Source organism: Corvus moneduloides, chromosome 3 (assembly GCF_009650955.1).
Source record: "Corvus moneduloides isolate bCorMon1 chromosome 3, bCorMon1.pri, whole genome shotgun sequence".
NCBI lineage: Eukaryota > Metazoa > Chordata > Aves > Passeriformes > Corvidae > Corvus > Corvus moneduloides.
The window spans coordinates 87952012-87975013 of NC_045478.1; the positions used below are offsets into that span (position 1 = coordinate 87952012).

A 23002-nucleotide genomic window follows, 5' to 3' on the forward strand; every position below is an offset into this window, starting at 1 on the left:
TTGCTCACTGTTGTGACTGGATTTCTATCAATAAGTCCACCTTTTAAAAGCTTCACATGGTAAGCATGTAACTCAGTGAAAACAGGTCTCTGTTATGGGCTAGTAATTGAGTGTACTCAAAATAAATGGTTCTGTATCTCGTTTAAAGTTTTACATTACTTGAAGAAAAGTGTACTACAGCTAAAGTAGCTACACTTTTGGGGATACATATGTTTTCTATATGTCTATAGAACACGGCATAGCAAATGGTCTAATCTGGCTATCACAGCCTGTCTTTGGACCTAGGTGTGTGAAATGCCGATGACCACAATGATAGTCTTTGGCAGTTTGTCTGTGAAAAATGTCCACCCCTAGACAGACACCAGCAATGTAGAGAATCTCCATTGCACTTTTAGATATATAATTTTCAAAGTAAAGAAATCAAAAGGGGAAATGCTTCCATCCAGCCTGTCTACAGCATGAACTGAGACAGGAAAAAAAAAGTGATTATATATTCATCAATGTTACGGAGATGTTTGTATAAAAGGACTCTTTTGGTTCTTTATTTCATGGTGTTATAAATGAATGTTTGGCACAAGTAAAGACAGACCGCTTGTATTTTTTAATTGAATTAAGGATGAGAAATGCAGGTGAATCCTTGGAAGTTAACATTGCATTCAACACTGAGAATTGTAGAATGTGCAAATTGTGTGTTACGCTAGATAGTGATTTCCTTTTAATGCTGAAGATTTTTCTCTGGTAGTTCTTGTATTTATGTCATTTGTGTGAGTGTTGTAACAACTGGTGTGGCAACAATTTTGATTGTGCATGATTGCTGTAAAACTCAGTGTCCCAGAAATAAGGAATTTGCCTGATACTGGTAAGAGTCACTGGTTATCTGATGCAGAAACAAGGTTTGCATAAGTCCCAGCAGTTTACGTCACTAGTTTGACCAGTAAATCATGTGCATTTTCACTGCTCTTGTTCTGTACTTGTCTTTTGGTACGCTGGTATTCATCCCTGCCAAATGCTTGCCAGTCCAGTACTTTCTGAATGACTACCATGTCTTCTACTTTTGAATAACAGCAGGGGCAGGTGCCTGTGTAGTTTCCAATCAAGAAAGAATGCTAATGAATTATAAAGGACTTCTGACTTGCATTTAATGGTGCCATGACATGTTATAGCAGCCTGCCAAACACAGCATTTCTTATAAATCACACTTCAAAGGGCAAAAATATCCACCTGTCATATCTGAGGCCTCTGAAAAAGATTTGCATTTGAAGATGACGTGATTTGCTTCACCTTGTAAAGTACTCTCTTATGATAAATGTTTTTTTTTTAATGGACAAAATAAGATAATTTAATATTTTCTCCCTTCTGCCCAACCACGACAGCATTGTGCACCTTGTTGCATTTTTGTAAATACTCTATTGTTCTTTTGCAAGAAGAAAATCCATTTCAGGGATGGTGTTTGAATAGTAATTGACAGCCTGCCTGAAGTATTGACATTGTCTCATCAGGACTTTGTACACTTGCATGTCCATACAATGCCTAATCTTTCTTAGCAAGAAATTGATTTTATATAAGTTTCTTAAATACTGACAGTTTTTACATACTTATTTTTGTGGTCATACAGATGACCTGGAGCCATGACATACCATTATCTGAAACACAATAAAGACTGATGATTTATATCCTAACAAATGGTGGCACAATTTATAGATGTAACATAAACACATGCTACTTCTTCACTAGACAGTGATATGTAAATCAAAAGGGGAAGGTGATTTTCTGAGCTAAAATGGGGAGTGTTTCAGAATTTATCCTCAGGCCTTTGGGCAAGGAATTATTAATCATTTTCAGTTTTCAGAGGATAGTAAATAAAATAAATTTGCTTCTGCAATTTGACCTGATTAGCAGATATCAGTACAGAATTTTTTTCTTTTTGAAGAGGTCAAGTCATCAGATAGTTATTTCTGTCTTACAAGTGAAATGAGCAGGAAGGAAGTCTCAGTACTCTGAGGAAATGTTCAGCCATCTTAGAGCTTTCTACATTTTATGTTACATACTTGTGTAAGAGATCTGCACAGCTCTCTGAGATATTGTTTGAATTCATGGAAACAAGAAAGGCTAAATCTCCAGCTGGTATAAATCAGCCTTGTTTTACTGAAACAGTAGAGCTGTGCACTTGCTTTATACCAGCAGACAAGCTGGGTGAAAGTAGACATTAGAAAAAGGAAGCTTAGGTGCATACAGGTATTATTTGCTATATCTATTAGTGCTAATTACCAGTAATATAATCCCAGTGGCTCTAGGAGGTACATTAATATATGTTAAAAAGAAATTAATTAATTTTTTTAAGAAGTAAAAAGAAATTTTAAAATAGAGAATTAAAATAAAAAATTAATGCCATAATTCTGAACAGCTGTCACTGGAAGCACAAACCTGGTCTTCTATGTTGTTTTATATATGACTTATTCAATAATTTAATTCAAACTTTGGTGTATGTTTATTTTGGGATTAATATATTTAAAGGTAAAATTGTACCACTTTTCTTGATTGAATCATACTCCTGCTTTATGTGATCAAAAATCCTCTCTGGTCGTATTGCCTAGTTTTTGTCATATTGCCTAGTATTATTTAAGCATAAATGCATAAATTCTCCTGCATTTGCACAAAAACAACAACAACAACCACCAAACCAAACCAAACGAAAAAAACCTTAGAGCTAAAACCAAAAGGAAGGAGAAAAGGAACTGTTGTCACTTTCACTTGTTTTTCAAAGAGCTCTTCAGGATTAGTCTCAATTCAGTCTTTATTCTTCCTAGCTCACATGCGGAATCTTGAGGGTTTATTCAGGGAATGTTGTTGTGTGCGGGCAAAAGAAGGTCATGCCTGCCTCTTTTCCAAGGTCTCATTACTCTGACCACTTCCGAGAAACACCCCTTCTCAACAAAGGATGTTATCCAGCACAAAAAGATATCATTGACTGTGAAAGCCCGTTACACTCAGCAAACTGTTTCCTGCTGCCCTCATCATTGCCCTACCTTTTGGACTGATGCACGTGTTGGCTGAGTGGGGATTTGATGTGGAGAAAAGGGAGGTGGCTGACACAGATACAATAAGAAACAACAGGACACAAAAATAAAAAAATGTGTGAGTGCACACATCCTGAGTTAATAGTAATAAATCTATGCAATGAACTCCATGTGTTCAAAGATGATGAAAAAATACTTTAAATATTTTTCAGCTTCCCTATAGAGTTATGCTTTTCTTATGTCAAACCTTGATCTATAGTTCTATGGAGGAAAAGAAGCATTTGCAATGTTAAAACAACCCCTTTTACTTTAGATTTAAAACAGGATGACAGAAATATAAACATTGTATTAACCCATATTGATTTCTCTTTTCTTTTGGAGGGAGAGGAACTAAAGTAATAAGAAATCTTGAATTTAGTTTCAAAGCCAGTCCCTTCATACTTATTCTGAAAGTTTAGTCTTTTATGTGACAAAGTGCCTGCTGACATTATTGAGCACGTAAGTCAATGACAAATTTTCCACTTAATTAAATGAAGCCACAATTTCATCTCAAGATACCAAACCAGATTTTTATGCATGTGCTCATTTGCTTTTTGTTTAAATACAAATTGAAAGCTTAAGAACGGCATGGTAAACTATACATTTTCTAGATTATGCTGAGGAGCAGATTAGTGATTACAGTTTGGCATTAGAATTAGACAGGAAGAAACCAAGCTGTTTAGACCCTTCCTGGAATATTTTGGATCTTCCTCTGAAATTTATTTCCTCTATGAGAGTTCAGTTACTCTGCTCCGGATTTTGCCCTAGGCCTATTCTGCATCATTTCTCAGTAAATTTACAGATAACGATTGTTTTTGTAACAACACCATGTAAGATACAGATCGGACTGAATTCAGTGTGATGGCTGTTGTTTGCAGCATTCTCAGCAGAGGGCTGTGTTGGTGGAAAGTCAAAGCACTGCAATTTGTTCACACCCAGTCTGGCAAAAAATGAGCATAATTTGTCATTTGGGAACTAGTACAAAAGCAAAAGAATGCTTTTATGTGACAGACAGGTCTGCACAGGTGTTTGGAGCCAACCGACTGCTACAAGATTGGCTAGGCAGGTACTTCTTTTAGGGAAAGAGAAACATAAACAGTTTACCTGATCACATCTGTATTCTGTTGGGGAGTCCTCCTGCCTTGAGAGAGTCCTACCTGCCCCTCCCTGGCATCTGAGGTGGCTGAGTCAGCAGCCTTCACCCACCCTGCACATGTGTAACATAAAGCTGTCTCAGCACTTAGCTGAGACGTGTATTGTGCCTGTAAACTTGTCCAAGTGGACTCCAGCAGCATAGCTGTCACAGCATACACCCCGATACAGGCTGTGCCAGCTCACCTGCACACAGCCAGCTGGCCAATATCACAGTTCAGCTGCTTTGGCTGATACTTGGATTGAATTGAATATTAGTTGTTGAAATACATTTGATTTGCTTAGAAGCACCTGTGTGAGTCGCAATGCAATGGCTTTGTAGATGTACCGTGAAAGAACCTCAAGTAGCCTATGTTAGGCAACTGTTAGAAAGAATCTGCCTCCTTACTTGCTTAGAGCATTCTTGGGAGACATTTCAGTCAGAATCTTGGTCCAGAAACACCATGATAGTCGCAGGTACAGATGAATACTAAAGATTCACTAAAGCGTGTTGTTATTGCTGTCACAATGATGCATTCTGTTATTGAAATTTAGATTCTGGTCCAGTTTTCTGTCTTAGCTACAAACATTACAACTCACTGTTAAATGGTAATAATACAGTCATTATAATTGCTAAGCTGGCTATGTGGGTTAGAGGATGATAAGTGGTATGATAAAATAATGAGAAAATTCTACAAATTCAGGATTGTGGAGATTGCATTATTGCTGTAAATGCAGAGATAGCTATTGTGAAAGATAAGGATAAATCTCTGAGGGTATATTCCATCTAATCAAAACATTTCCCACATGGAAAAGTAACAAAAGCAATAAAGTGGTAAAAGCAACATTAAGCTATACAAAGATGTGATATGCAGACAAAGAACCTCTTTGCATGGAAGGTTTCCAGTTCTGAAAGAGGATTATGACTGTTTGGTCCCTTCAGAGTTCATTAACAAACACTTGGGAGCACTGATTAGGGCCTGAATCTTTGTTTTCCCACTGGCATAACAGAAATAATTAATGGCAAAAGTGTGAAAAGATGGACTAAGAACTTGGTGTTAGTTTATGGGACATATTCTTAGCTTTAAGCTAGTTAAACTGAAGCTCTGAAAAAACCCTTCTGCTCCTCAACAGTTGAGCATTTTCTCTTTTATGTTATTTGGAGACTATTTAAGAATATAGATACCAGAGGGGAATGGAAGAATGGTAGTTTAATTTGTTTACTCCCTTTGCAGAAAAACCGGCTTTTAAGACCTTCAGAATTTAGATGTTTTACAGAGCTCTAAGAAGCCAAAATAATTATTTAGTTATATTTTTTTTTCTGTAATTCTGTTTATGCTTCAGAGTTTGGACAAAATCAGGAAAAAACTCTGATTTAGATTTTTAAAATAAATCAAACCAAACAACTCCTTAAGGTTCTGCAGTTTTAAAGCACTCTTCTTTTGCCTGTTCCTTCCATTATCAGTAGTTTACCATGGTTCATAAATTTCCAGTAAAACTCAGAGAAATATTCCAAGACCACAGATAATGCTTGTTAAACTAAACCCAGCCCATAATGATTATTAATTATTTTAAGTGCTTCCTCCTTAGGTTTCTTTTCCACTGTTGGCAGACTGGGTTTGAGAAAAGCCAGCTAGCTGAATACCAAGGAACATTTGCAACTTAAAACCAGTGAAATCATTGGAGTTATTTCAGATATAAACTGCGATGTCAGTCTGTTTTGCTTCATGGATTTGTCTGTGGCTTCCCACATGACATCCGATTTAAGGACCTGATGCAAAGTCGCCTAATTCAGCAGGTTCACCATGCACTTTGGGAGACTTTGGACTATGCCATCAACTTCTACACCTGTTTTTACATCTGTGGATATTACAGTGGGTAGAGGCCATCTTCCCAGAACTTGTTGCTCGTGGAAAGCACATAAAGTTTTGCTAAAGCCTTCTTCCCATACCCACATGTATACCTGTGGTTTAAGTCTGTATCTGTTTCTGGATGTCTCACTCAAGTCCCAGAGCTGAGGGCACTGTCCTTACTCACATACTGCACCTAAGTGTCACACCTCAGCACCTCACTTGACGAAGAGTTTGTATAGCCAAAACTTGCCTTTTTCTTCCCCCTCAGCACTGTAATCACTTGTTCTGATGAAAGGCATTAGCTTTACTTACAAACATTGCCTTGCCTAAATACTTATCAGGAATACGGCAACTGCTCTGCCTCTGAACTTGCCCTCTTCCTTAGTCACCGTGTCTTAGTTTTGCCTGGAATGACTTTGGCCGTCCTTGGATTGTATCTGCAGAGTGAGCTGCTGAGAAACCGCCCTTCCCTAGGAGCAGCTTCTGCTCTGAGCTCCACTCCATCACTTTCTCTTTTGTTCCTTTTGCTGTCCTTCTTTTTAACTTCCTTCCCAGATCTTTTTCAATAGGAAAGCTGCCTGGGGACTTGCACTAAATAGAGATGTGAAGGATCAGTGTTTCCCTCCCCTGCTAGCTGCGGCTGGGCCCTGGGATATGATATGCAAATCTAGCAAGGAGTACGCTCTCCCTCCTTCCTTCCTTCTTGTTTGGGGACAGGATTTTCCCTTCTCCTTATCTGGCTGCTTTTAAATTGCATTTCACTTGTATCCTTTAATTAGCACATTCCTTCTAGCTTGGCTGGCTTTTTCCTGTTTACAACATCTCCACAATTGCTACCCAGCTCTACAAATCATACACTTCATGAGAAGTATTCATTGTAAATATGCGTGTTTCTAGGCTCATCAATCCTAGTTCACTGGGAGCTTGGAGTATGAATTCTGTATTATATATTAATAATGCAAAGAGTAATGTAGTACTGAAAGTGACTTCCTAAACGGCCTTCCTTTTTTCTGTGTTTCCTGGTACTGCCATACCTGAGTAGGTATTTCCAAGAAAGAGAGTAAAGTCCAAATATATCAGAATGAAAAGAGATACAAATGCACTATACATAGAAAATAAAATTAATTATTTTGTGAAGAAGACTTAAGTGGTAGAGTGTGAGAACACAGCTTCTCAAAATCATAATTTGGCTCATATCACTTCTCATGAGCAAGTGGAGAGGGGTTTTGATGTAACCCATTAGCAGTCTGTAGATAAGAGCATAACAGGGAGATGGAAGTAAGGAACAAGAATTAGGGTAACGCTTTCTTTCCCCTTGAGAGCAGTGTGTCCACCTAGCCAGGCCAGATGTGCAGTGGGACAGTTCTTTTTGATAAAGGAGCCTCTGCAACATTAGTTGATGTGGGGCTCAAAACGTTCTCATTTAAAGTTACAATGTCAAGCAAGGTGAAATACCTTGTGAACTGAATTTTACTAACTTTTCAATGGAAGTTTATGTACAAATGGTAGATGGTTTTATATGTCTTAAATGATACATCAAGATTTTGGAGAGGTCCTGAAAAAGTCTCTGTACCCTTTATGGATAAGATAGCAAATCAGAAAACTAAATTATGCCTCAGAAAGGCAGAATTCTTTTGAAAGTAAATTTGATCTGTGATTATGTAAGTTGATAAATACTTTGCTTACATAAAATTTCCAGAAATACATTCAAAACGTGACATGCCTTTCCACTCTGTAATACTATTGCACAGATCATAGTAAAATGAATACAAGCTCAGTGTATGTCCTAAGGAAGACACAGAATTTAGCTCATGGTACTTCTACAACTCAGTGTGAGTTGTATCTATCAATATCAATGGGAGAATACAAAACTGTCACTGCAGTGTTAAGCTGTGACTTCCATACAGTGCTGTCATGGCTTAGGAATAGTATTCTCCAATTCAGTGCTCCCACTAAAACCACCCCACTGCTTGCTCCCCTTTCCAATGGAAAGCACAAAAGGCAAAGACCATGGGTTGAGATAAGAACAATTTGCTGGAAACAGCAATGAGATTAAAAAATGAACAGTAACAGCAGTGATATTAAGAACAAAAGGTATAAGACAAAGAAACCATTTACATGTAAAATAAAACAATATCAGACCATTTTGCCCACCTTCCTTTCTCCCACTGGAAGGAATGCCCTTCATCTTGGAAGCCAGAAAGAGTCCTTTCCCCCAGCCCTGGCAATGATGTGAGGTGGTATTGAATGACATTAAGGTCCTGGCAAAACTAGGACAAGTGTTATGAGAGATCCTGGGTTTAGGAACTGTGTTGTAACCATGAATGTCAAAAGAAAAAATTAAGGTTTATAGACTGAGGTTGGCTTTTGTTATACCATCTCACACAATTGGAAGAAAGATCAAAAGCTTACCTGTTATCTCCTCTGACATCAATCCCTCTTATGAAAGATACTTTTATCTTACAAACCTCTTCTGTTATATTTATCTTTCTAAGTGTAAAGGACATATCTTCTTATGTCAAATGTGCACTTTTTAATATTGATTACTTGAGACATTGTATGTGACAAAGGTAAAGAAAATAAAGAAAGGAGGCTTTGATGAATGTAAAGCAGAGTTTAACCCAGGCAGACTTTCCAGGCAGTGCCTATTAGAAAGCACAGATTTCTGATGGGCAGAGATTGCAGTGGAGTGGCTAGAATTGTACTTGTCAGTGACATGAAGAAGCACATTGAAAGGTTTAAACTGAAGCATACAGATTTAATTTTGAGGCAATAATCAAAGATGGAAAAGAGGTTAAGGTGTTTTTCTTTTCTCATTCTGAAAATCATAATACTTAGTGTGATAATCCTGTCTTTTCTTTTGTGAAACACAGACTGCAACATTTCAATTTCTTTCATTAAGGCAAATGATTTATGGCTGAATTAAAACATTATCTTTTGGAAAGGTACATGCTCTGGATTTAAGAGTGCAAATACAGGAGAGCTTATCCATGTTCCTCAAAACTTTTTCAGAACTGCCTCTGCTGACTTGATTATCCACTCAGTAGATCCTTCTGTGTCTTTTCCCCAAAGGTTGAGATTTTTGGCAAAATAGATTGCGACCAATTGCTTTAAACTTTCTGTTCTTCATGAGCTTAGAATTTCTTAGCACAATGATTTTTAATTGTTTCAACCTGCACTTGCAATTCCATCTCTAAACTCTGATATACTGTAACTCCAGATGTTAGTCTTGCTGTGCTGCACGTGCCTTGAGCAGCCCAGATCTTCATGCAGTGCCAACTAAATGTGAGACAGAAAAATGGGAAGATGTTGGATTTCAGGCGTGCTGTGCGTACTGGCCTGGCACAGATCACCACTGGACTTCTGTTAATTTTGGTACTTTCTCCTGAATGAAATGTTAACTGAAAAATGTTATTATATGAGTTTTTGGCCTTTTATGGACAGAATGAAGGACTTGAAATCTGAAGCCCTCACAGTTCAGCAGAATGTCGTATTTGCTTGCTGAATGAATGAGGGTCAGATTCGCCGCCTATTTCCTAGCAAAATTAATTTGAGACCTTAAATTTAACCATAATAAACAAATTAAAAGTTCTAATAGACAAGAATAACTAGATCATCAGTGAAAGCTTTGAGAAAGAAATGTGTCAATGAGGCAATTGAAATAAGGAATGATCATGTGGCTCCTGATGATTGAGAACAATGACAGGAAAATATAACAGAACCAGAAAAATCTGAACAGAAGCTTTGCTCTGAATTTTGAAATTTGAAGACATGTTTTCAATCTGCCAGGAGGAAAGATAGGAAGCAGTGGTGCAAAAATGAGAAAGCATCATTTCAATTATATACTGTTAGTGTATCTCCCCTCTCACAGATGTGGAAGATTATCTAGGGCAGCGTAGGTGTGAGCTGCATCTTATATGGGAGGGGAAAATAACAATGGTTGTGTCCTTGCTTTACTGAGCAGTCAGGAATGACATGGGAGAGCAAGAGAGATGTCAGGTTTGTAGAATTTAGCTGTGATCCATTTTAGTTTGAGTAAACGTAACTGGGCAAGAGAAGAGCAGTGACCACTAGCGAGCGTAGAGGGCGGTGATTTTTCTTAGTTTGTCAACACACAGAATAGTTACAGATGTAGTGGACTGTACTTTGTTTGGCCAAGGTGGAGTTCATTTTCTTCATAGCAGCCCCTGTGGCACTGTGTCTTGGAATTGTGACTAAAACAGTGTAGGAAACACACTCATGTTTTGGCTGTTGCTAAACAGTGCTGGAAAAGCCCCAAGGCTATCTCTTTTTCACGCTCTGCCCTCTCCTAGTGAGTAGACTGGGAAGGGGACATAGCTGGGACATCTGGCCCAAATCAGCCAAAGGGCTATTCTGTGCTGTATAACATCTTTCTCAGTGAAAGAAGACCCTGGCATGGGGTACGGGTGAGGGTTGGTTATTAAACTGTCTTTATCTCAACAGACAAGTTTTCTTGCTTCTTGCCTTCCCTTACTTCTGAGGCAGTGGTGGGGAGGGAGTACTGGGTGTGTGCTTTGTTGCTGGCCGGGGTGAGCCCACGGCACAGCGCTTACTGCACAGGTTAATGGAGCATTGGGTTCTGTGGCCCCTGCTGCCTGCGACCTGATTGCCTTAATAAGGATATAGCCAACTGACAGTTCTGTGTCCTTAAACTCTGAGGCATTGAGGAACATTTTCGGGAACCAGAACACCAGGAAAAGTACCATGCAGCTAAATGTCAGCGCCTAATGCTTCAGGATATACGTTAGCATATGTGAGTCATCCAGTCAACATCCTTAATTCTTCTGAAAGAGTTGAATGAAACATAGACATAATTTTTTCCAGAAAAGGTGCTTTTTTTAGATAGACTGAGTTAATAATCATTCAATAAATAAGTACATTCTTCATTTTAACTGCCTGCAGCACTTAGAATTTCCTGTCAAGGTGATGCCACAACTGGATACTTCACATTTTATCTCTCACTGTATCGATGCCACCAAAAAATGCAGTTTAGTCTTTGAGGATCCATTCTTCACAAGAGGAGATGGTCATAAATGTGTGACCTGAGGAAGAACAGGAATAGCAAGGGCATTTTGTGCTACAGCCACTTAGCTGAGGTGAACGGTGAAAGACAGTCCTCTATCTGTAAGGGTTATTCCTAGTATAAGGATGAGGATGGGAAGTCCTAGCACAGTAGATGATCACTTAAATTTCAGATGGCAAGTAAACAGTGAAAGACTAAGAAAACTTTGCAGCACCATTCAGAAGATGAGCATAATTTCTTCTCCAGTTTGCAAGTTTTAAACTTTTCTTTATTGATTGGGTTTTCTTGTCGTTCCTTGGAGACTATCTTGTCATGTCCAGCCAACTAAAAGATGTCTATAACCTGGAATTAGGACTGTGATATAGAAACGTAGGTTTGAACTTCAACAGTCATGAACATTTTTAAAACTAGTGTTTTCCCATGATGCTTAACAGGTAGCATCACCTGGCACTCTGCTTGAAACTTTTGTGGAGAGCAAAGGCATGGAATGCATGGTTATGCTGTTTTCAGTAGCTGATACTGTGGTGAGTAGAAAGTGATGGCAGAGGTGGGCCTGTTACATGACGACTATAGAAATTTGCATTCTAGCTGGTCCTCAGAGATCAGAGGGGTTGGCTGTGACTAGTCTTGATTTCTGATCATAAAAAATTAGGCAGCCTGGGTACCTGTATAGATTTTATATCATTCCTGTCAAAGCATAGACAGTTATCTTGGAAACACTTGTGATCATCCTACTATTGCTTTTTTGGGTGAATGCTTTTGAATGCCTTACTGGACTAGCACAAAACAGTCTGCAATAAGTTTGGTAATGATGAATATGTGGACAAAAGAATACATTTTTTTGCTTAGTTCTGCAGGAAATTTTAATACTGCCCTAGAGTACTGCTGAAGATGATTTCAACCCAGAATTCTTTGTTCCCAGTGATTTTTTGGTGTATAAATTTATGTTCTACCAGCAGTAGTAGAAATGCTCTTTAGTACCAGAGCAAATATTGCACAGATTATAATATTTTTTTTTTTACAAAAGTGGTTGCTATTTAAATATAATGATTATAAATAAAAATTTGACAAAAGTTCCTTAGGAGTAGAAGAGAAAAACATCCTTTTTTATAGGGCAGATGTTATTATACCAAAGGACTGACTAAATAATATTGTGAAAATATGTTCTATTTTTTTATTTTCTGCATATCATCTGCTCTCAGGTTTGTATAGAAAAGCACTGGATCAAAACACTTGGAAGTCAATGGGAGTTTTCCCATTGAGTGCCATGAGCTCTGTGCTAGATGCTTATAACTTGTGCTAACATGCTGGACATGGGGAATCTGTTTCTCCAGTGTTCATTCTCTGCTGAAAATGGAGAATGCAGTGTTGTTTTTCTGCATCACAGTTAGCTGGACAGCCAATAGGTTTTACCTCATCCTGTGCTGATGAGGAAACTAACATCTTTTGATGACCTCTTTTAGCCTGTGCAGAGACCAAGTATAATGTTTGCCCTTCTATTGCCAACACATGGTGGTTTTGAGTGTTATTGGACATATGCTAAAGACAGAATTACCTTAGTTTTGACAGTACTGACGCTGCTGTCTTCTTCCTAACTTCTTCTGGTGGCCTTAAAGACCAAAGACAAAATGATCATTAAAGAGAGAATTTACTTCTCAATAAATGAAATTATTTTCTTGGGGGATGTCTGAGGCACATTAATAAGCAATTCCTTGAAAAAATATTCATCACTTCTTACCCACTGATTACCACCTGCAGAAAAAAAATATTTAGATCTGTTTGCTCAGTGATGACAACGTTTCATGATTACATTTCTGCGATGTTATTAAGGTCAAGGGAATTCCTCAATTCAGTTGGTTTTGAGCAAGTAAAATTACAAGTATTCAGGGCCTCTTTCGAGAAAACTTTATCCCCATGAACCCCTGAGAGTTTCTTTAAGCACTTAGTATTTGTTATTTATACTTTTTCTTTTCCTCTTGGATGAAAGTACAATTGAGTTAAAACAATCTTTCACTGAGAAGTACTTCATTTACAATAAGTATAACTGTAGTAATTTTATCTGTCACTCAAGATGCTGCTATCTTGTAAAGCTACATTAAAAAAAAATTGCTGTTTTATTCCCTGGAATAATTGGAAATCACAGTTGGTTAAGCAACATTACAGAAGGTCATCATTTTTAAAAATAAAAAAAATAGAAGCTAGAATTATCCAAAATAGTTGAAGAAAGACCTCTGGATATTTTTTTCACGTAGAAGCGCTTTTTTACGTAACAGTGTTTGAGAAATTGGCATCTGTCTGTCAAATATATGAGACAGTCTAATCAAAGTCAGTTAACTCTGGTTAACAGTTCAGATATGTTTGAAACACTGATGTCTAGCTTGTTTGGATTTATGTCACATGAACAAATTTTACATTCCAAGGGGTTTCGCCGTAGCTTGACTCTGGGCTTATTCACTGAAAAAACCAGGGTGTGACATTAGGGCAAGTTGTAGGAAGCAGGAACAAAGGGCCTGAGCTTTTTGTTGTTGTTGCATCACATTCTTATGAAATGGTATTGTAAGCCTCACAGGACAGGGAGAAGACAAACTGGGATACAGAGCTGTAGAGTTGGATAAAACAATTTCTATTAAATGCAGAGCTCTGGGTCACAGAGAGGGTAAGCGATTTGACCAAAGCCACAGAGGAAGTATGTTGCAAGTCAAAGGCTGGAAAATTGGTGCTCAAGTTCTCAGTTATTTTTCTGCAAGAATTAGTGGACATTGCAGAAAAATAACACCTTTTTTCTCATTCACTGTCCTTATCACTCTCTTCCTATACTTGCTACATTTTGTTTTATCTTCTTATGTGACACTGCAAAAAAAAAGTCCAGGAAGGTGGTAGCTGCTATATTTTTACTGATGTGCCATATCGTATCTCAAAGATAATTTAAACAAATTTCTGGTTCTCTGAAGAATTCTCATGCAGTTTCTTAACATTAGTATGTTAGGTATTCTACATTTGACACCACTAGAATAATGATTTTTGACTGAGTGTATAGCCAGGGGACTGTCCTAATTTGCATTGTTAGAATTTTAACGAATACAATAATATCCCTGCAGGTCATTTGCAACCTGTGTATTCTATTTGCTGAAGCAATGTCATCTAAATTAGCATTGTGAGAAGATGATTGTAAATTATTAAGTTAGCACGTCTTAAGAAGTTACTGCCCCTGAGCTGAGATGCAGTAACTGATTGTTGCATGCCTCTCTTTTGTGACAGGCAAACTGTAGCTAATTTAATGCTAATTTAAGTCACTACACAGTGCCTGATTGTCTGACCATACCTTAAAATCTATTCTTTTAAATACTTAGTTTTATTTTTTTTCATGGTAAAGTCTGAGGTTGCTCACAAGCTATCTAAAGCTTATTTATCTGACAGAATCAATACAAGGTCACACACTTTACTCAGATGGTTCAGAAAATGAATTTTGTTCAGGGATGTGTGTGTGGCGTGGGAGGCTGCTGCTGGGTTTAGATTCTGTTTCAGTGCAGGTGCATGGCAGCCCACCAGCCAGAATGGTTGCTCTGGCACAGGAATTGAACACTCTGTCCTTGGGTACAGTGTAGCCTCTGTATCCTCTCTTTGAGTATCCTGCCTTTGAGTTTGCTGTGTTTACTGAAGTAAACAGTGTTGGATGTTGACATCTTTGTATTCAGTAACTAAAGTGGACTTTTCTTGGAAGTCTCTTTAAGTGTTGCCATTCCCTACTCAATGTCTCTATATAGATACAATTTTGGCACATTTTGGAAGGAAGGGCAAGGCAGGAGCCAGAATGATCACTTAGGATTCCTTTATTCAGTCTAGTCTTACATAGTACTGGCACAGGCACAGTGTTTTTGTGGCTGTCAGTGAAGTTCTTCATAGCCATAGAGTTATCTTCAGGAGAAGGAGATTTTCAGAATGAGACAATAAACAGATATGTGCTGTTGGGGGAGCTTTTGGGACAAGACAGGCTTCCAGAATAGAGTGCAGACTGATAGTCGGGAAGTGCTCAGATCCTACGAGTGCTGCCAAAGTAGGGCTCCAGCTAGACAGTTTAAAAACCTAGACAGAGATTGTATCAGGCATATTTTTAGAAAATAATTATGCACATTCTTTTGAATATGTAGAATGATGGTGAAAATTGTATCATTCATCAGGCATGTTGGTTTAAAAAACCAAGAGATGCTGTTAGAGCCTGAGAACAGAGACATCGTATCTTTGTGAGAGATTCACAGACGCTTGATTTCATTCATCCACCCACACAGTCTGAGATAAGCATAAGAAAATTGTTCTACTTCAAGAAGGGAAATTAACTGACTTGAAAAGCTGTCTTGGAGGTCAAGGACTTCTATGATAAATCTTCTACATTTTTATTTGATCAATTTTCTGATGTTTCCACATAAGAGTTGGTTGGTTTTATGTTTTCATGTTCTCGGAGCAGAGAATCCACATTTTGTAAAATATACTTCTGTACAGTAAAAAAGAGCGCTATCAATGAAACTGCTGTCGGTACCAATTCATGTACTTCTTGCCATTTTCTTTCCTGTGATAATATTTAATTCATTCGAACCTTAACAGAGATTGCTGTTAAAAAGAAACGAGAGTGAATGTCAGACAAAAAGAATTCAGCAAATGAGTTTGGCCTAGGTAGAATATTTAACATTACAAAGAAAGCAACCAACTTCCTCCCTAATTATATTACATTTTTGTCACTGTCTGATGGATCCTTCACTGTTAAAAATTGTATCAGTACCATGTGAAATCTGTTTGAACTGTGCTGATATGCACAGCTGAGGAACTTGTCCAGTATTACAAGCACCTATTGGGTCTCAGAAGTTGGATGGTCCTAATAGTAACAAGCACGGTCACATTAGCACAGGCATCTTCTAGTTGTTTGTTGACTTGAGAAATCAAATTAACTCAATAGTATGATATGCAGACTGTTTAGCATCACTATTAAAAACATTTATCGCAGTTTTAGAATAATGTCTGTATTTGTGATGTTGGGTGTGCTTTGTAGTGATGTGGCTGGTTGAGCTCCAAGTGCCTGACTCATGCCAAATTAGAATGAGACTTCATTAAAAAAAAAAAAGTTACAAATAGGAAATTCCTTGAAAATAATTCAGAAAACTTCCCAAATCTCATAAAGGTTATTGCTTAAGTTAAATGTGCTTGAATTGTATGAGACTGGCATTTCTATAAAATACTCAGATTTTGCAAGACAGCATTTACTGACAAACCATCAGTTAAATCTAGTTTACAGATTATCCTTACTGTTCCTGGGAAGGATCTTCTCCTCTCATTTGGCTGAGTCACAGCTGCTTTCGATTATAATCTCCATAAGAGATATTGTCTGCGTAAAACATAGTTCAGGTACCCTGTCCTATCTAACACCAACCACTATACTTTGGTTAAAATCTTACTTGCTTGAGAACAAAGTGTCTGGTCTGCTAATCTAAATGTTTTTGCACTCCTATATTCATGGCACCTACGGAGTTGCTTTCAACTGTCTTGAAGGAAAACTGAAAAGTTCTTGAAAGCAGCATGAGTCACGCAAGAATTTGCATTTTTCTTTTACTTGGTGTTGTTTCTTAGGCTTATGAACTGATCCTAGAAGGGAAAACTGGTATTTCAAGTGAGACTATGATTTTTATGACAAAAATTGCCTTTTTTTTCCCTGAAAAAGCCTTGTATTTTGGCATTATTCACATAAGGCTATATGCAGTGTGAATACCTGTAAAAGCATATATGAAGGCTTCAGTGAACCAGGAATTTGTTTAAATTGTTTTTGAAATGAGCAAATGGGTGTATGGCCTGAAACCAAAATTTTTCTCATACTTTTAAAAAAAGTTCCATACAGATTTGAATTAAGATTCTCTAGCTGGGGCCTTCTGTGAAAACAGAAGGAAATAAGTTGCTATTCATCCCAACCTGTTCCTCCTAAAGTGGAAAATATCACAGATTTCATTGTGCACTTTCAATGACTCCAAGAAAAACAATTCATAATATTTGTCCACTGAAAATGAATAGCAGTGACTGTTTTCCTAGATGTGTACATTATTTTCCCACATGCATTATTTTCCTACATACATTTATATATGCCATTTATATGTGCTTTGATTATCTCAGAAAAAAACCCCACTTTTTTTTTCTTTCCTAAAATTCATTATAGATAACTTGTATTGGGGCCAGAAACTGCACATGCTTTCAATGTACAGACAAGAGTATAATTTTGGAAAATACACTGTTGATGACACTGTTTTTCTTGTGTCACAGAAAAAGTTTGTCTATTGAGGGCTATTTCCTCATGAAAGAAGGGGAAGGGGGAAGATAGCCTTTTAGATCTTTTCACATTTTCTTCTTTCATTGAAAGAAAATAATTTAAAATCTTCCAGAATCTGGTTTTCTTGTCACACGTGTTTTGAAGGCATCTGTTTACTTACTAGTTTTATACTAAAGCTGCTTTCTGCAGTTTTTTGTTTGGAGTTTCCTCTGTCATGGAATGGGGGGAGGAGGAACAGAAAGTATTTGCTGTCAGGCTGGAATAATTATGTTTCTGTTGCAATTATGTCTTAAGTACTGTAATCTTTTTCATAGCAGTATATTGCCATGACCTGGTTCACTGAAGAAAGCAACTCGTGTAAACTGGCCCTGTGCACAGTCAGCGTGGGGGGCTCAGGGCAGGGACAGGGCAGGGACAGGCCAGAGCCCGCTGGTGCCTGCCGGGCACTGACAAGAAGCTCTATCACATTTGTGCTCCGACAGCCTCAGGGCTTCCTGGTGCCCGTCCTGGCAAGGGCCCTTCCTGGGGAGTCCCCATTCTGGGGGACAAGTGACTTTCCCAGCTCACTAGGAGACAGGAGCCAACTCAGACCTTCTTAGACCCCAAGTCAGAAGTGTTTGGAAAGTATGAGTGCTAACAGGGCACACAAAAAGCACACCAGCTGTGTTCGGTTTTGTATTGAATTTGGAGCCTGACAACTTTAGTGCTGGGTGTATTTTCTGGGTGCCTTCCTGGCCTGAAACGGTCACGCACGTTTGAGGGTGCAGGCCTGGCAGCCCCCGCTGCGGCCACTTGCTCCCCTTGCCTGTCAGGGCACAGCAAAGCTGCTCCCCACGGCAGCCGCTCCCTCGCTGTCAGTGCTGTGCGTGTGGAGAGGCAGCATGGCGCTGTCAAGGCAGCTGCAGCGTAGGGGTGGTGAAGGCCCGGCAGCAAGGGAACAAGGTGGGTCACGCGGCCTCTCATGCCCTGGCATATCACAGAATCACCGAACAGCTAATGCTGGAAGGGACCTCCGGAGATCAGCCAGTCCAACCCCCCTGCCAAGGCAGTGTCAGCTAGAGTAGGTTGTGCAGGAACACGTGGGTGGGTTTTGAATGTCTCCACGGAGGGAGATTGCACGGCCTCCCTGAACAGCTTGTTCCAGTGCTCTGCCACCCTCAGTGTAAAGAAGTCCTTCCTCATGTTGAGGTGAAACTTCTTGTGTTTTAAATAATGTTGCTCCTCATCCTCTCACTGGTCACCACTGAACGCAGAGTCTGGCACCATCCACTTGGCACCCACTGTTGAGATATTTATATGTATTAATGAGATCCCCTCTCAGACTTCTCTTATCTAGATTAAACAGGCCCAGCTCCTGCAGTTGCTCCAGACCCCTCATCATCTTTGTGGCCCTCCTCTGGACCCTCTCCAGTAGCTCATTGTCTTCCTTGTGCTGTTTGGTTGCTCTTGTCCCCAGTACTTCAGGGGTCTCCCTTCCTGGTTTGTGGTTGAGGTTTTAAAAGCACTCTGCAGCTTTATAGGTTTTGGCTGCTGAGGAGATTTCTTTCCCTCCTCTTTGTCTTGCTCCCTTTTGTGTTTTCTGTTGGATGAGTTTGCTGTGTAATGGCAGGTAATGGCCATGCAGTAATCTGCATAAGTGGAGAAAGGCAAATGCAGGCTGAAAATGTACCAGAGAAGTGTGTTGGAGCTACTGCCTGATTTCACAGCATCATGCAGCCAAGACAGAAGACATGAAATAATACATGGCCCCTTAACTGGCGTAACACTGAACAACGCTGTGCCTGCAGCTGTATTACAGCACTGCACATTCAACATGTGCCACAGAGAAGTATAGAGCCAGGAATCCTATTCCAGTTGAGGATTTTATGCTTCTGTTATTTTTCAAATAACATTAAGATTTTTTTTCTTTCTAACTGTAAACGTTTTGGATACAGTCAAAGACTTAAAATTCCTTTGTATGCCAAACTGCTGCTGAGGTGCTTTGTGTCCTTGGTGTTACATTCAACATCTTTATTCAGTTCTGCATTTCCATTCTTCACAGTGCTGTTGTAACGCTTAACTAATTAATGTCTACACATTGTTTAGTGTCCTTGAGCAAATAGAAATATAAAGCTACACATATATAGGAAAAAACCTAGTATTTCAGGCCTTCTGAACTCTGGTTTCAATGTGTAGTCACAAAACTGAATTGCCAAAGTGAGAAGCAGGAAAGAAGCTTTATGAGAAGCTGCAATGAGGAAAGGATATCCAAAAGCATTACTTTTTTCTTTTCTCCCTACTAATTAACTGCTCCCAAATTATTTTACTTCCCAAAATTGAGGCAAGAAAAATAACAAAAATAGTTATTCCAATAACTAAATGATACCAGGAGAAGAAAAGAAAATTTTATGCCCAAAATAATAATTCTCATCATGGTCTAGGTGACAATTTCTGTGTGGGGTAAAAAATAAAGAATCAATATTTTCTGAGGTTCATTTTTCTGTTAATTGCTACTGTATTAGGGCAGGACTTCTTCCATCTTGTCTTTGGGATTGTGATTTACATTTAAAATCTATGTTGCAATGTATGTAATAAACTACAATAAGCTAAAACCATTAATTTTTAAGTCAGCATACATGTCTGCAGACTCAGCAACTGCCACAATTTTAGTATTTGAGTGTGAATTTTTATTACCTAGTTCATGGTTGGCTTATGAAGTTCAAAAACAGCAACAACAAAAATGAAAGGCTTGAGCTGATTTTAAATGAATTTTGACAGATTTATAATCTGCTATCAGGGATTCCAAAAGTAAAGACAAAAGCTGCTTTTGGAGGGTAAATGATTTCTTGAAAATTATTTGCTTGTTGAAATGAAGGGAATGAACAGGCTCAGATGTTTATTGATTTAAATATGTAGCATTTTTATTTGTGAATGATTTTGAAATTGGTGATATCTAAGCTCAGTTATTGTGCAGTTAATTACTATGGACACTTGGTTTGCAAAATGTGTGGCTTTACAGCTAACTTCTGCCAAAGACCACATTGTTAAATAACATCTCATTTTTTAGACATACACATGAAGTGGCATGGGAGTATGTTCATAGTCATGCACACAGATCTCCAGAGAGAAGTCTGAATAAGTAAATATCAGTGAGGTTTATTTTGCAATTGTCATTTTATATGTCTTGGAATAGATGTGTCAGATTTGTATAAATAAAGCTTTTAAAATAATGGCTTTTATGTAAAAGTTCAGTCATTATTTTTTGTTTTGACTAAAACATCCCTGCTTCTGTCTTCCCACATACTGATAGTGATGCAGATCTCCTAAAGCCTGATCAGCTTTCCTGACCTTGGCTGTTGTTATCCAGTCTTAGGGAAGTATTGTGGAACAGATCATCTTTTAGTTATCAAGACCAAGTGTTCTTCGCTTGATTTCTCACTTTAACATGTTACCACTGGTAAAAGATTTCTGCATTCATTTCATTAAGTATTGTCAAGTACTACTCAGTGACATATGTATTAATAAGAAGCATGTAAAAAAGTCACCCAGCACATCTGTTATTGTCTTCTTCCCATCTCAGGCACAGATCCTGGGATTGGTGCTGGCTATTCTGCCTCAGGAATCCTCCCAATGGCCAGATTCTGCATGAAAATCATATGTGTATTCAATAAAAAATAAATTTAAGGTTAGCATTTCCTTTCTTACGGTAGTCCCACTGATGGGACTTAAGACACAGTAAGCCATGTAACACAACTGAAATAGCAATATTTAAGTGAATGGATGAGCCTTTCATGGGGCTAGGTTTGCAGGGTGACTTACTGAGGCAGGTAAGAAAGGGCAGCAGTAACATGTGAGCCACCCTTTTGAGGTTATTGAGAAAGCTCAGCTGAAAACAAAACTTCTCTGTAAGTGCTTGCATGAGCATGATCTCTTTCTAAAACAAGAGCAAAGCATGGAGATTTGTTTCTCCATCATCAAATGACTGAGTAGTTCGTACAAAGGTAGGTGACAATCTGAACCTTTTTACTTGTAAAGCAGCAGAAGAGAATAATTCTGTGGTCAACGTGTCAGTACTCGTTTGTTCAGTCATTCCTACGTTAGACAATTGACAGTGCAATATCCAAGTGATAGATGCTGACCAGGTACTATGGTGTCAGTCGATGGACTCCAGTGTTTCTGCAGCCCGCTTTCCAAGGCAAGGCATATGATTTATGTAGCCCCCAGTTGTCACACTGATATTAACTCCTTAGTTAATAAGAGACAGATTTTATGAATTGATGAGTGTGCCTTGGAGCCAGGGACCTTGAGAACCATGGGCAGGTGAAGCTTCAGTTTCAGAGAGTTGAATTCAGCCCTGCATCTATGTGCAGAGGCAAAAACTACTGCTGGCCATTGACTGCCACACTGACGCCTTTGAGATCACACCAGCGGGCACTTCCAGGTAAGTACTGTGTCTGAGCTGGATTGCTGCTTAGAACTACTGAGTGAATTAAGTTGTGCCATAATTTTAAAAACAAAACTCTACCTATATTCTGTTGCAGTCTGCATATCATAACACATTTGATCTGCTGGTGGAGGAAATTAAGCACTATTAGCCTTGACTTGTATTTTGCCAGATTCTCTCCTTTACACTGTATCCACAGACTGTTAATAAGTACTAACTAAGAAGCAAGTTAGCTGTTTGATCTTGGTTTTGAATACATCACCTCATGTAGTTTTGGGCTCTATTTTATTTCTCTTTATTAATTCAGTCATTTTATAGTGTTTGTTACTTTTTCTTCTCCTGCTTCTTATCTTCTTTGTTAAAAATCATGGACATGTAACTCAAGGTTTGGAGATGTAGTTTTGAGAAACAGATGTAGAAGTCTAAATTTCATCCTAAAGGATAATTTTCACATATTTGGTTTCAATATATTACACAATCTGAAAAACAGATTTAGAAGATCCATCAAGCAGTAATAGCTCAATAGATTCTTCGATGTGGTGCTATCACAGTGAGAATAAAATGTCAAAAAAGTAGTAACAGTGAAGTTTAAGATAAGTACTTTGTTCACGTCTAGTAAGAGCTTTGCCAATGAAAAGGGGCACCTGTTTCAGCTTCACTGAGGAGGTCATGTTACTGACTGTCCATCGAAAAACAGTTGGACTCAGTCTGGAAAGACTGGCTACAAAGGCTAGAGCATGATTCAAACTTTCAAAAAAAAATTTTTTTTTGTTAGGATTAAAAACAAGCAAAAAAACCAAACAAAAACAACACAAAAACCACAAAAACCAAAACCAAACCAAAACCAGGGAAGTGTTGGGTATTTGAAAGCTTGATATTATGGAGTCTTGTTATAAGACCTAAAGGTTACAATTTTACAATTTCACACAGCTGATTTATATTTTAGATGAATGGCCAAAAGTAGCAAAGCATGTAAAATACTTAAAAAATACATTTTAACTGTAACTTAAACAGGAATTGATGGAATAAATTACTCTTTTCTGTCATAACATGTAAACAAGAGAATTATTTCCACATTGGCGGAAAAAGGAATGAATATACTTTGTTCTCATATGGCTCTCATAACAAAAACTAACAATGAAAACTTACCTAGTTTAAATTCTTATTGTATCATGAAAGATTCCTTAGGGT

The 23002-nt window shown here is 38.2% G+C and overlaps 1 protein-coding gene across 8 annotated transcripts in view; it reads left to right on the top strand.

Moving 5' to 3' along the window:
- The window catches only part of SMYD3 (SET and MYND domain containing 3), a 397555-nt gene that overhangs the window by 281493 nt on the left and 93060 nt on the right, over nt 1–23002 (top strand). For 4 of the 8 annotated variants that reach the window (XM_032102627.1, XM_032102628.1, XM_032102632.1 and 1 more), the window contains one exon: nt 11519–11608. The exons of the other annotated variants lie outside the window; for them this stretch is intronic. In XM_032102627.1, the coding sequence (XP_031958518.1) occupies nt 11519–11608 (90 nt within the window). The remainder of the gene's footprint in view (nt 1–11518; nt 11609–23002) is intronic. 8 annotated transcript variants of the gene reach the window in all.